The following is a 13,139-nucleotide window of genomic DNA, read 5'->3' as shown; positions in this document are numbered from 1 at the left end:
TTGGCTGTCTTTCTATTTTGGTGGCTATGTCCTTAGCTGTGCAGAAACTTTTTAATTTGTAGTAGTCCCATTTGTCGAGTCTCTCCCCTATCTGTTGTGCCCCTGGGACTCTATTCAGGAAGTTCCTTCCTGTGCCTATAAGTTCTAGTGTCTTTCCTACTCTGTCCTTCAGTAGTTTCAAGGATTCAGGTCTGATGTTGAGGTCCTTGATCCATTTTGAGTTGATCTTGGTGCATGGTGATAGGCTTGGGTCTACTTTGAGTTTTTTGCATATGGCTGCCCAGTTCTCCCAGCACCAGTAGTTGAAGAGGCTATGTTTATTCCATTGTATGTCTTTAGCTCCTTTGTCGAATATCAGTTGGCTGTAAGAGTGCGGTTTTATTTCTGGGTCTTCAGTTCTAATCCATTGGTCTTCCGATCTGTTTTTATACCAATACCATGCTGTTTTTGTTATGATGGCCTTGTAGTAGAGCTTGAAGTCAGGTATTGTGATACCTCCTGCACTGCTTTTTTTGCCTAGAATTGCTTTGGCTATTCTAGGTTTTTTGCTGTTCCATATGAATTTATGGATTGGTTTCTCTATTTCAGTGAAGAATGTGGCTGGGATTTTGATAGGCATTGCATTGAATTTGTATAACAATTTGGGCAATATGGCCATTTTCACTATATTGATTCTGCCTACCCATGAGCATGGGAGGTCTTTCCATCTCCTTGTGTCTTCTTTGATTTCCCTTATTAAATTTTTGTAGTTTTCATTGAATAGTTCCGTCACGTCCTTGGTTAAGTTGATCCCTAGGTACTTTATTCTTTTTTTTGCTACTGTAAATGGAATTGTTTCCATAATTTCCTTTTCTGTTTGTCTATTGCTGGTGTACAGAAAAGCTGCTGACTTTTGTGGGTTGATTTTGTATCCTGCTACTTTGCCAAATTGGTTTATTAGGTGTAGGAGTTTGGGTACTGAGTTTTTTGGGTCCGTCAGATATAAGATCATGTCGTCTGCGAATAGGGATAACTTGATTTCTTCCTTGCCGATGTGGATCCCTTTGATGTCCTCCTCTTGCCTTATTGCTATGGCTAGGGATTCCAGCACTATGTTGAACAGAAGTGGGGAAGAGTGGGCATCCTTGTCTTGTTCCTGAGTTTAGAGGGAATGATTTAAGTTTCTCTCCATTTAATATGATATTAGCAGTTGGTCTGTTGTATATGGCTTTTATTGTTTTGAGGAATGTTCCATCTATTCCTGTTCTCTCCAAAGCTTTTAATAGGTATGGATGTTGTATTTTGTCAAAGGCTTTTTGGGCATCGACTGAGATAACAATGTGATTCTTGATTTTAGTTCTGTTTATGTGGTGAATTACGTTGATTGATTTACGGATGTTGAACCATCCTTGTGACTGAGGGATGAAGCCTACTTGGTCATGATGTATGATATTCTTAATCAGTTTCTGGATCCTATTAGCTAATATTTTATTGAGGAGCTTTGCATCTGTGTTCATTAGTGATATTGGTCTGTAGTTCTCTTTTTTTGTTGGATCTTTGCCTGGTTTGGGAATGAGTATGATATTAGCTTCGTAGAATGAGTTTGGGATTTCTCCCTCCGTTTCTATTTCGCGGAAGAGTTTGAGGAGTATTGGAATTAACTCCTCACTAAAGGTTTTGTAGAATTCGTTGGTGAATCCATCTGGGCCTGGGCTTTTCTTAGTAGGGAGGTTCTTGATTACCTCCTGTATCTCATCGTAAGTTATTGGTTTATTTAGTTGATTTATTTCTTCTTGGTTCAGTTTGGGCAGTTTGTACTTCTCTAAGAATTGATCCATTTCTGTAAAATTATTGTTTTTTGCTGAGTAGAGGTTTTGGAAATAGCTCCTTATGATTGTTTGAATATTGTGTGTACTTGTTGTAATTTTTCCTGTGGAGTCCCTGATTTTACGAATGTGAGTCTCTTCTCTTCTCTTTTTTGTAAGTCTTGCAAGGGGTCTGTCAATTTTGTTTATTTTCTCAAAGAACCAGCTTTTAGTCTTATTTATTTGTTGAATGGTCTTTCTATTTTCAATCAGATTTATCTCTTCTTTAATCTTTGTGATCTCTCCCCTCCTAGTCGTTTTAGATTCTGTCATTTCTTGTTTCTCCAGTTGTTTTAGTTTCATCGTGAGGGTATTCACCTGCTCTGCTTCCATTCTTTTAATGTGGGTGCTGAGTGCAATGATCTTGCCCCTCAGCACTGCCTTAGCTGTGTCCCATAGGTTTCTTTGTCATTGTGGCTTATGAATTCGTTGATTTCATCTTTAATTTGATCTGTGGCCCAAGTGTTGGATAGCAGCGTGGGGTTTAGCCTCCAAGAGTGTGTATAGGCTCTATGGTATCCTTTGTTGTTGAGGGTTACCTTTAATCCACTGTGATCAGATATAATACATGGGATGACGTCAATACTTTTGTATTTTTGTATCTTTGTGTGGGCTATGACGTGGTCTATTTTGGAATATGATCCATGGGCTGCTGAAAAGAAGATGTATAGGGTCTCTGTAGGGTGAAAGGTTCTATATAGGTCTGTTAGATCCATTTGGGAAATGGTGTTATTTAGGTCCTCAGCTCCCTTACTAATCTTCTGGGTGTTGGATCTGTCTCTTGGAGAGAGAGGAGTATTAAAGTCACCCACTATGATTGTGTTTGCGTCTATCTTGCTCTGTAATTCTTTGAGAATTTGCTTGACATATGTTGGGCCTCTTTTGTTTGGTGAGTATACATTTATCACCGTGATTTCTTGATTCTGGATTTTTCCTTGTATTAATATGTAGTGTCCTTCTTTGTCTTTTTGAGTGGACTTTAAAGAGAAGTCCAGCTTGTCTGAGATCAGGATGGCTACACCTGCCGTTTTGGTGGATGCATTTGCTTGGTAGATCTTGCTCCATCCTTTCACTCGAAGCCTGTTTTTGTCCCTTGCTGTAAGGTGGGTCTCTTGTAGACAGCAGATGTCAACTTTTTGTTTGCAAATCCATTCTGCCAGTCTGCTCCTCTTTATCAGGGAGTTTAAACCATTTATATTTAAAGAGATCAAGGATAAGGGTGTTTTTTCTCCTTCCATTTTCTTGGTGGGCTGTTTCTTCTTCTTTTTTTTTTTCTTGTCTTTAGTGAGCTTGTATTTCTGCTGGACTTTGGCTATTGAAGTTTCTTTCTGATTCTGTCTGTGTGTCTTTTACGATCTCTGTTGGCTGGGGTTCCCCTCTTAATATTCGCTGTAGGGCTGGTTTTTTATTCACATACTCCTTTAGCTCCTCTTTGGTGTGGAAAGATCTGGTTCTCCCTTCGAATGTGAACTCCAATTTCGCTGGATATTTGATCCGAGGTTGTAAATTGTTATTCTGGAGTACTTGGATGGTGTTCTTCCACTCACTTCGAGCTTGGTAAGTTTGTGTGGATAAGTCGGATGTTATTCGAATCCTCTTCCCATTGAAAAAAGTTTCCTTCTTCGCTTTGGCTGAATTCAGAATTTGCTCTTTAATCTTGAGGTCTGTAGTCTTGAATATTATGTGCCTTGGGGTGGCTTTCCTGGGGTCTGGCCTGCCAGGTGTCCTATAGGCTTCGGTTACCTGGATGGGGTCCCCTGTGAGATTGGGGAAGTTTTCTGCAATAACTTTATTGAGAACACGATTAAGCCCTCTGCTCTGGTATTCGGCTCCTTCTTCTATTCCAATTATGCGCAGATTATATCTCTTGTCTTTGTCCATTAGTTCCTGGATTAGTCTTCCCTGAAGCTTCACCTTTTCTTGGAGTGTGGTCATTTTCTGGTTGTTGTCAGCTGCTTCATCGTCCAGGCGAGAGATTCTGGATTCTATATGGTCTACTCTTTGTGTTATGGTTTCAATTGCGGAGTTTATGGATGTCAGAGAGCTATTTATGGTTGTCATATCAGCTCTGATCGTGGAGAGTTCTTCCTTTAAAGAGTTGTATTTTAAATCTATTTTTTCATGCATTTCAATTCTCAGGATGTGGAGATTTTCTTTAAAGGCAGCTTGCATTGTATCCATTTTTGCTTCCATTTCTTTAAAGCAGGCTTGCATTGTATCCAGTTTTGCTTCCATTTCTTTCTTGGCTTCCTGGGTGTCCTTCCAGATTTCCGCTCTAAATTCCTGGAATTGTTTTCTGATTTCATTTCTGACGCTTTCGATCATTCCTGTTAACATGGCCTCATTTGCTTTTTTAGTCTCCATCTCCTCTTCAGTCGTGCTGCTTTTTGGAGCTGGCGAGTTGGCTTGCCCTTTGATGAACTGAGTTATGTTTCTTTGTGATTTGCACATCTGGAGATCTGGATGGCTTCTCAGGTTTGGTTTCTAGCTCCTCCCTCCCTCCTGTGTAGACGTGTCTACGGCAGCAGGTGCTGCTGCTGTGGCCCCGCCCACCAGTGCAGGGTACGCCTACCAGAGCGGGCGCTGTCGCCGGGGTGGGGGGGGGGCCCACCCTCCTGTGTGCTGTGCGTCCACTGCAACAGGCACTTCGGCGGGATATGCCTCCCAGAGCAAGTCCTGGGTTGTTGGGCTGTGCTTGCGCCCTCCCACGAGTCCGTTGGGGGGGGCGGTATGTGTGGGGTCCAGTGGGATCGACTGTCCGGGTATGGCTTGGCACCTTCAGACCTCACCTCTGCTGTGAGTGGGGGACGTGATCAGGCTCAGGTGACCCTGCTGGGCTGGTATTGCCCACCAGCGCCTGTGATTTTAGTTGTAAGAGTCTGCGAGGTCCAGGCGCCTTGGGTGGGGTTTGCACAACCGGCCGTCTCCCGGCCCCTCTGAAGGGGCACTTTTGAGGATCCTTGAATCAGTTCACCTCTCTAGGGCCCCTTAAAAATCTTAGTGGTGTAGCTGTCACCATCCAGAATGTTCAAGCTTCTCAGAGCTGTGGCAGGGAAGAGCTAGAGAAATGCACCTGGCAGCGAAGTATTTTGATTCAGAATGGGTACACTGCTTCCAGTTTAGACCTCATTAGCCAGCTAGAAGTTGCTTCATTTTACATGCCCATTAAGTGAGAGAGACAAGACTCTGAGCATGGTTCCTGCTTACCAAAAGTTTACTTCAAAGGTAGAAATACACTGTTTCATCCATAGGCAGACAGAATTAAATGGTGTGAGAACATGCACTGTGCTGTTTATTATGTCTGCCTATGCTGTGGACGCTCTAATTACTTTTTCCCCAGTGACCACTGACTGAATCTGTATTTCTCCTCCTGACAAGGGATTGAAAGCAGTCTATTACACCGGAGCTTCGTTAGCTCATCACAGCCTCACAGGTTGTGGCCCTAGCCTTCACTGCTATGTCCTCTAAAGCAAAGTACCGTTCTTTCCTGTGTAGTCCTAGAGAAGGAACCAAGGTCCTTGCATATGCTAGGCAAGTACTGTACCACTGAGCCACATCTCCCAACCCCTCTGTACAATTTGCAAATACAAGTGCCTTTGTGTAATTTCTTGGAATTAGGTTCACTGGATTAGGTGGCGTATTGTCAAGGGAAGGAACACTTAGGTTCCTAGCCACTCAGGAGACTGAAAGCTAGAGAATTAGGATTTGAAACCAGTCTGGGCAGAAAAAGTCAATGAGTCTCCATCTCCAAAATAACCAGCAAAAAGCCAGGCTGGAGGTGTGTGGTAGAATAAGTGGTAGGGAATTAGCCATGCAAGTCAGCTACTGCAAGCTGAAACCCTCGTACCAGGGGGGAATATTTTTCTTTTAGCAAAAAGTATTTCTTACTTTGATAAATCATAATGTGACATTAACATCTGTAGCAACTGTGGCTCTTATCCCACTGTTTTGACTCTAGTATTTGGGTGAGAAGTATGTTCTCTTGTCTCTGTGGCTCCTGGTCTGCACTCCCCCCTCTCTAGTAGACCAAAATGCTAAACGCAGGCATGCTAGGTCATGATGCGATGGTCCTGTCATTAGTGGGACAGAAGGTAGTGCTGCTAGTGTGTGTTTCACTTCTCTTTTGCTCATTCTTGTATCTCTCACCACGTGCATTTGAGTGGTAGGGATGCACCTTGCTGGCAGAGCACTTGTCTAGCACGTGGAAGGCCTTGAGTTCAATCCTCAACAGCATAAAGGAATTGTAAGGATTGCTTATTGTACCATTTCAGAAGTTAAGACATAGCTGTATCATCCAAGAACGTTGTAGGTAAATTGTGAAGTTGATTAGCAAATCCATCATAAGTTTCCTGCTGAGCTGTTCGTCTCTCCATCCCTCCAGATGTAGGTGCACTCAAACCTGACACGTCCCATACACATTTTGCACCCCCCCCCCCCCCCAGAACAGGGCATGAGTGCTGACACGGGTGACCTCACTCCAGAGTTTGCCTCTGTGGTACTCATTCATCTGTAGGTCATTTGTAGGTCTGCCTAGGCTGAATGCCAGTGTGGCATCTTTGCTGCATCCTGTTCTTAGCCTTGAGCTGTCTCCCCTCTGGTGCCAGATCAGTGTCTGGCAGAGGAAGATGCCACTTGAAGTCCCAGAGGTTCCACTGACAGGGACATACTCTCCTGGCATAGGAAGCCTGAGTCAGCTACCACAGCGTCTTCGCTTGTGAATCTCGCAGCTTTGCGAGGGCTCCTCTGTCTGCTGCTCCCTCTGTCAGCATCTGTATCAACACCCTCTGTGCTCAAAGTTTTGAACAAATCCTGGAATGCCTTATGGGATGTAATGGTCAATACATGTAAAAGGTTCCGGAGCGAGAACGGACATGTTTCCCATCAGGAATGATCCTTTTGGAACCAATACTGGGGCTTACCATCATTTCTGGGGTCTTTAAGGTAAATTTATATAAAAGTTTCAGTGAGTGTGTTTAACTGTGACATGGCATGAAATCAGTTGTGGAATTTTCATTAATGATGCTATAGATGACCTCAAAAGTTTTACATTTTGGAGCATTGCAGCTTTTAGAGGGCGAATAATAATGTATTGCAACTATGAAGATGGCATAAAGAATCTCTAAGAGGATGGGGAAAGAACACAGTAAGTAGAGTTTTAGACTAGGGATGCTTCTCCTGTTACTCGACCCAGAGGTCCCTAGGAACCTTGCTGGTGGCAGAAATTCCTTGGTAAAACCAAAGGGAAAAATCAGAACTAGACAGTTTGGCATCAGCATTTTTTCTAGTAGGAAATGCTATAATAAAGTCACCTTAAAATGTCACACAAAAAAAATCAATATTTGAAACAAAACAATGGAAGTCACCTTAAAGTCACACACACACACACGCACACATACACACACACACGAATATCTGAAACAAAACGAATCTGACACAGACACTGTTAAGTGAAGAAATATGATAAAAGCATATTATGTCTTTTGCATGATTAGAAAAACCCAACATGGAATCTCATTTTTTTTTGAGACCAGAGAGCCTTGGGACTTCTTTTTTTGCTCCAGGCTTGCACTCTGCCACTTGAGCCATAGCACCACTTCTGGCCATTTTCTATATATGTGGGGGTGAGGAATTGAACTCAGGGCTTCATGTATAATGAAGCAAGCACTCTACCACTAGGCCATATCCCAGCCCGAGCCTTGGGACTTCTTTCTACCCTTGAAAGAGGAGCCCCAGCTCCATAGAACTTGCTTCATGTAGGATCAAATATTGGAATTAATTTCTTCCCCGCTAAGAGCTGCATGGTAACAGTCCTTTTTCTGAAAGTGTGGTTAGTATTTCTCATCTATTTATTAACATTTCCTACTCAGCTCAAAATCCTGCAATGGTGTTACCTTAAAAAAGCAAGCATTTTCTTGAAACAAAACACCAAAGACCGATAGCTTGGGAGCTTGTGTGACAGACGCCATGATCACATAACAACGATTCAGCTGGAGAATTTTGGTAGAAACATTTCTTTACCACAGGAGTGCTCAGATCTGCGCGATGCTCCTGTTCCTGAAGAAGTTTCAAGACAATGCAGCAGCCGTCTCCCATGCCCACCAGCACGGGTGGTAGCTTCCGAGACACACAGGATGGTTCTGGCCAGAACCGTGCTCACGTGGGCCCCTCCGCAGCCCTGATGGTCATTCCCAGCCCTGGAAACTTAAGGGGCGCCCTGGCGCACCCGGCTCCAGACCCAGTGATTTGGATTCTGGGCCTGGATCTGTAAAGGAAACAGGTGACTCGCGGAGGATAGGCCCAGCCCCCCGCAGGGCTGTCGGCTCTGGCGTTCCCACCCTCCCCTGCCCGTCACCTCCAGCGGACCTCCTCACACAGCTCTGCATTGACCCAGGCTCGGTGGTCCATGGCGTGGAAGAACTCCACCTTCAGCTTTAGGAACTCCTTGTAGAGGTCCGGCCAGTGCTCCTTGCCCAGAAGGAACTGGAAGATGCTCCGCTTGGATGTGGGGTTGTCTTCCTCCATGTCCGAGGCAATGTAGCTGCCACAAGGAGAGAGGCTTGCCAGCCTCCAGGAGAGGCGGAAGTCCTCTCTGGTGACCTCTGGGGAACTCTGCCAGGTCTACAGGGGCCCTGGGGCATGCTCAGCACTATGTCTGCAGTGCCCCAGGAGGGAATCCCTGTTGTTTCCTGAGTGCTTTCCCCCTGGGTAGCTTGGTGTCTGGGTAGGTAGCCTCGGTTCCTGGTTCTTTCCGTTATCTTGGGCCCTTTTTATTTCTCCCACCACCACGTGATCCCTGAGGGTCTCCTCTGCACTGTGGCCGAGAAGGACAAGCCTACGGTGTGGGGTTTGCAGGTAGCGAGCTGGTCCCTGGGGGAGGTACTCACAGGGCCAGGAAGAAGTGGATCCTGTTGTAGAGGTGTCCGGGCAACCCGACGCGGCCAAAGTACTCCACCACCATGGACAGCAAGTACTGTGCAAACAGAGGACTGGTGAGCAGTGTCGAGCAGTGGATAATGGGAGTGAAGGGATGGGCCAAGACTTCTCTCCCTGTCCGAAGACCACGGTGGCAGACACACTCACGGTGAGACTTGCAGAGTAGTTGTTGGTCAGCAGGGACTGGGGTAGGGATGAGCAACATGACCTTCCTCCCTCTCACCTACAGGTCCCTCCAGGGTTTCCGGCCCAGGACAAGTGTTACCCTTTGTGCCTGTGCCTCCAGCCCCCTTCTCTGGTGCTGTAGGTACCTTGTCAGACACCTTGAGGAAGATGTCTGCTTCCAGGAAGCTCTGAATAACAGGGTCCTCTGCAAAGGAAGAATTGCAATGAGGGCTCCTACTCCCATCTGGAAGCAGCCGTGGCTCTCTAACTCCCCCGAGGTGACACCAGCTTTAGCTATGGGATGGGAATTCTGCTGTTGATAACATTACCAGGTCCTTACGGTGGGGGTCATGGAACGTGACCAGTGTGTTCACTGAAGACATTGGACCATGTTCTCAGAATGTGCCAGTTTGTGTCGTCTCGCAAGCCTGGATGTGGCCTCAGCTCGGATGGCCGGGTGGGGGCGGGCGGTCCCCTCCCTGTCCACCGCATCCTTTCCTGCGGCCCCTCTCTCCCCAGCCATGACCCGCTTCCCTTTCCACAGCCCATCCTGCGACTGGAGTTGTTCCCTAGAGCTGCCATCTTCCAGTGAAGATCCGGGTCCTAAGTGCCCTGTGTGTTTCATCCGGGCCTTTGCCTAGGACAGTGACATGTGTGTCTTTTCTAGTCCATCTGGTCCTCAGAAAAGGATTGTCCAAATGGAGCTGTCTGTGATGAAGCAAATGTCCTGTACCTCTGTCTGGCCTGATTGCCTCAGCATCGCTCCCCCCGTGTGGCTACTGAGCGGGGAAGGCCGCCCTCCCTTCCTGGGGGTGGCTGATCCATGCTGTTTCCAGCCTGCTGCCTCGGGGCCTGGCAGATCACCTCTGGCAGACCTGCTCGAACTCTTCCACCGCATACGGCGCTCTCCCTGCTCACCCAGCCCCTAGGCACAGCCTGCCGAGCTTTCGCTGTGCAGCTCCTCCTAGCCCGAGGGCAGCTGATTTCCGTGTTTGCTGTGTCTCGTGTAGGAGCATGAGGACAGCAGAGTCTCATGGTGACGTCTTGGCTGGCATGAGTCCCTGGGGAGTCTGGGCTGGGGACGCACCTTGGGTTCTTTGTTCAGGAGTCTTTTTTCTTCCCTCCTGGAACTTGGCTTACCCAGGAAACATGCTTTCCTCCGCCCCAGAACCAGGGGCACCCCACATCTGTGCCCTCGGAATCCCAGCTCGGGGAAACCCACCCAGAAGTCGGTAGAATGCTTCTTGGTCCTCAGGGCGGTAACTGGGTCTTCTCTTCTTATTTATCCTGAGTTTTATTCCCTCCATGTGATCCACAGTCCATATTTTCTTCTGTCCCCTTCTCCTCCAGAACTGAAGCTCTGAGATGGCGGCGTCTGGAAAGGCAGCCTTGGGGGCCACCAGGCGACTCTCCTGGGGAGCTGTGGGAAAAAAAAACAAAGGAAGAACTTGGGAACGTGGAATGCGACCCAGCTCTGGGCTTTCCCGGGCAAGAGCCCAGGCCCAGGAGGACAAGGCGACAGCCTGCTCCGCAGGACACCCACCTGTTGCCTGGGCCCCCAGGTTCCTCTGCCTCCTGGTCTTCGGGGCCCTCTTCCTCTGGGCACTCTGCTCGGGGACAGCTGCTGAAGGGCAGAAGCGGAGGACGGGCTGCCGTCGTGGGCAGCGCTGAACGCCTCCCTTCTCCCTCACCTTGGGGAATTGGCCTGCGGCATCCTCTTACCTTTCTTGGCCAGGCAGAGGCTGCCCTCTGGTGTCTCTTTCCACGGATCGTTTTCCCTGGAAGACGCGTCTTTGGAGACAAATGGATTCTGTGGTCCACTGTCTCCCATAGCCATGCAAGTAAACAAGGACATGGCCTCCTGGTTCAGTGCGATGCCTCTTCCTTGTGCCCCTGCAGAACCTGGCCTGGGAGAGCGGAGGGAAGGAGAGACAGGGCTGCGGCCATGGCGTTCTGTCTTCTTCCCCCAGTCTGGGGAGAGGGGTCCAGTGGTCACGCCCATCAATCTCCTTCCCTGGCACCTTGTGACTCTCCTCTGCGGGGCGCTGATGACTTGGGGCAGCCTCTGAGGCATCTAACGTGGGCTCCAAGGAAACCTCGTCTTCTCTGGGTCCCAAAAGATGTGAGAAACTCAACCAGATTCCAACCAGCTATTTCTTTCTGTGTAGTCCACTTCTTGTGAAACATATCAATAATTCCAATAAACTAACAGTCACTTGTTCCTGTTTACTCAATCCCTGAAATCTGTGAGGTAAGGACTATTAGTCATCTGATTTACAGATGAACAAAACCAATGACCTGACTAGGGTTTTCCCCTTGACGGTGGCCACAGCACTTTGAATTTGGGATTCGAGCTCAAGCCTGATGAGCGCTCAGAGGAAGATTGACTATGGGCGTCAGCCCTGTTTCCGGGAGGGCGAAGCTGGCTGGCTGTGGTGTGCCGGTTTTGTCTCTCATCAGCTCTGTCTCGGTCTCCCCATGAGCTGCTGTAAATCCACAGCTATCAAGTCTGACTAGCATGGCACCAAGTGTTTTCCATGGCTCCCTGAGCTGTTGATGGCGGATTCCACTCGGGCCCTCCTCTCCCTCTCTTCCTCCTCCCTTTTGCCCACTTTCCCTCCTGTTTTCTTGAAAATTCCTCCAAGTCCAAGACCTGTCCTCAATCCTGCATTGCTTGTTGCTTACCTAGAGACTCAAAACACTGGAGACTCGTGGGAGAAACTCGGTTCAGGACTGAGATGCGGACTAGTAGAGGGGGTGGGTGGCGGCCACCCCGGGAGAGGGAACGCCGGTGTGGCTCTCGAGGTCTCGGTCCTCGAAACGGTTTCCCCCGTAGTAAGTGCACAGCCTTAGGCACGGTAAAGTGTCACTCTCACCGTAGTCGAGTGTTGGGGATCGAATGGTCACCAACGTTCCGAGCCTTTGTCTCCATCACCGGTGACATCGCACCATTCCACAGGAGCTGCTCTCTGGAAAAGGTGAGGTGCAGGTGGACGAGAGCTGCTCGCTCGCTCTGAGCACCCCATTAGCTCCACGTTGAACCTCCGAGTCACACAGATGCAGCTATATCAGAAGAATAGAAAACTTCAAAACCAAGAACAAGCTCTCATGTGTTAAAACAAACAACAGGGCTGGGAATGTGGCTCAGTGGTAGAGTGCTGGCCTAGCATCCATGCAGCCCTGGGTTCGATTCCTCAGCACCACATACACAGAAAGAAAAAAGCCAGAGGTGGTGCTGTGGCTCAAGTGGCAGAGTGCTAGCCTTGAGCTAAAAGCAGCCAGGGACAGTGCTCAGGCCCTGAGTCCAAGCCCCAGAACTGGCAAAAAAAAAAAAAAAACCCACCCCAAAATGCAACAGTTTATTTTATGATCTCATTGTGGTTAGCTACCATCATATTAAAATTTAGGCAGGGTGCTGGTAGCTGGTTCCAATAATCCGATATACTCAGGAGACAGGCCTGAGGATCCTAAGTTGGAAGCCAGCCTGGGCCGGCAAACCCAGGGGACCCTTAATTCCAGCTAGCCAGCAAAGAGCCAGAAGTGGAGGCGTGGCTCCAGGAGTAGTGTACTGATAGTAAGCTGGGAAGGGGACGTTAGCCTAGCAAAGAGACCAGTGACAGATTGGAGCCCCTGAGCTCAAGCCCCAGTAACCAGCACACACAGACACAAACTTTAACATACACACACACGTGTTTATATATATTTTTGTATAAATATGCTTGTATATAAAAGTTTAATACTATATACACTAACATTTCACATACTATATGTTACCAAATAAATTTGTTTAACTTTAAAATATATGTTAAACTAATTTTTAATTTTTTTTCCAGTCCTGGGGCTTGAACTCAGGGCCTGAGCACTGTCCATGGCTTCTTTTTGCTCAAGGCTAGCACTCTGCCACTTGAGCCACAGCGCCACTTCTGGCCTTTTCTATATATGTGGTGCTGGGGAATCGAACCCAGGGCTTCATGTATACAAGTCAAGCACTCTTGCCACTAGGCCATATTCCCAGCCCAATTTTTAATTTTTTAATCGATTGTCAAAGTGATGTACTGAGGGGTTACAGTTTCATGTATAAGGCAGTGAGTACATTTCTTATCAAAATTGTTACCTCCTTTCTCATTTTCCTGCCTTCCCTCCTCCCAACCCCCCAGTTGTACAGTTGGTTTGCAGCATATTGTTGTCTAAGTATTG

General features: G+C 47.4%; 1 protein-coding gene across 1 annotated transcript; it reads right to left on the bottom strand.

Moving 5' to 3' along the window:
- Nucleotides 1-7,545: 7,545 nt before the first annotated feature.
- LOC125356803 lies at nucleotides 7,546-11,886 on the bottom strand. The gene is made up of 7 exons (XM_048353510.1): nucleotides 11,819-11,886; nucleotides 10,665-10,849; nucleotides 10,165-10,566; nucleotides 9,089-9,147; nucleotides 8,729-8,814; nucleotides 8,208-8,382; nucleotides 7,546-8,106 (listed from the first exon to the last, which is right to left on the bottom strand). Exons 1-7 carry the CDS (start codon nucleotides 11,884-11,886, stop codon nucleotides 8,047-8,049), a joined length of 1,035 nt encoding a protein of 344 aa, XP_048209467.1. The 3' UTR covers nucleotides 7,546-8,046.
- Nucleotides 11,887-13,139: the final 1,253 nt, after the last annotated feature.

Source organism: Perognathus longimembris, chromosome 8, assembly GCF_023159225.1.
Source record: "Perognathus longimembris pacificus isolate PPM17 chromosome 8, ASM2315922v1, whole genome shotgun sequence".
Taxonomy (NCBI): domain Eukaryota; kingdom Metazoa; phylum Chordata; class Mammalia; order Rodentia; family Heteromyidae; genus Perognathus; species Perognathus longimembris.
The sequence above is the reverse complement of the archived record's forward strand: the minus strand, read 5'-3'. Positions and strand labels throughout refer to the sequence as shown.

Excerpts from the sequence above, each read along its gene's own strand:
- LOC125356803 (XM_048353510.1), bottom strand. The coding sequence starts at position 11,886 with ATGTCACCGGTGATGGAGACAAAGGCTCGGAACGTTGGTGACCATTCG. Across the intron at positions 8,815-9,088 it reads TCCTCAAGGTGTCTGACAAG|TACTTGCTGTCCATGGTGGT; the intron begins GTACCTACAGCA and ends CTGTTTGCACAG. Across the intron at positions 8,383-8,728 it reads ATCCACTTCTTCCTGGCCCT|CTACATTGCCTCGGACATGG; the intron begins GTGAGTACCTCC and ends TCCTTGTGGCAG.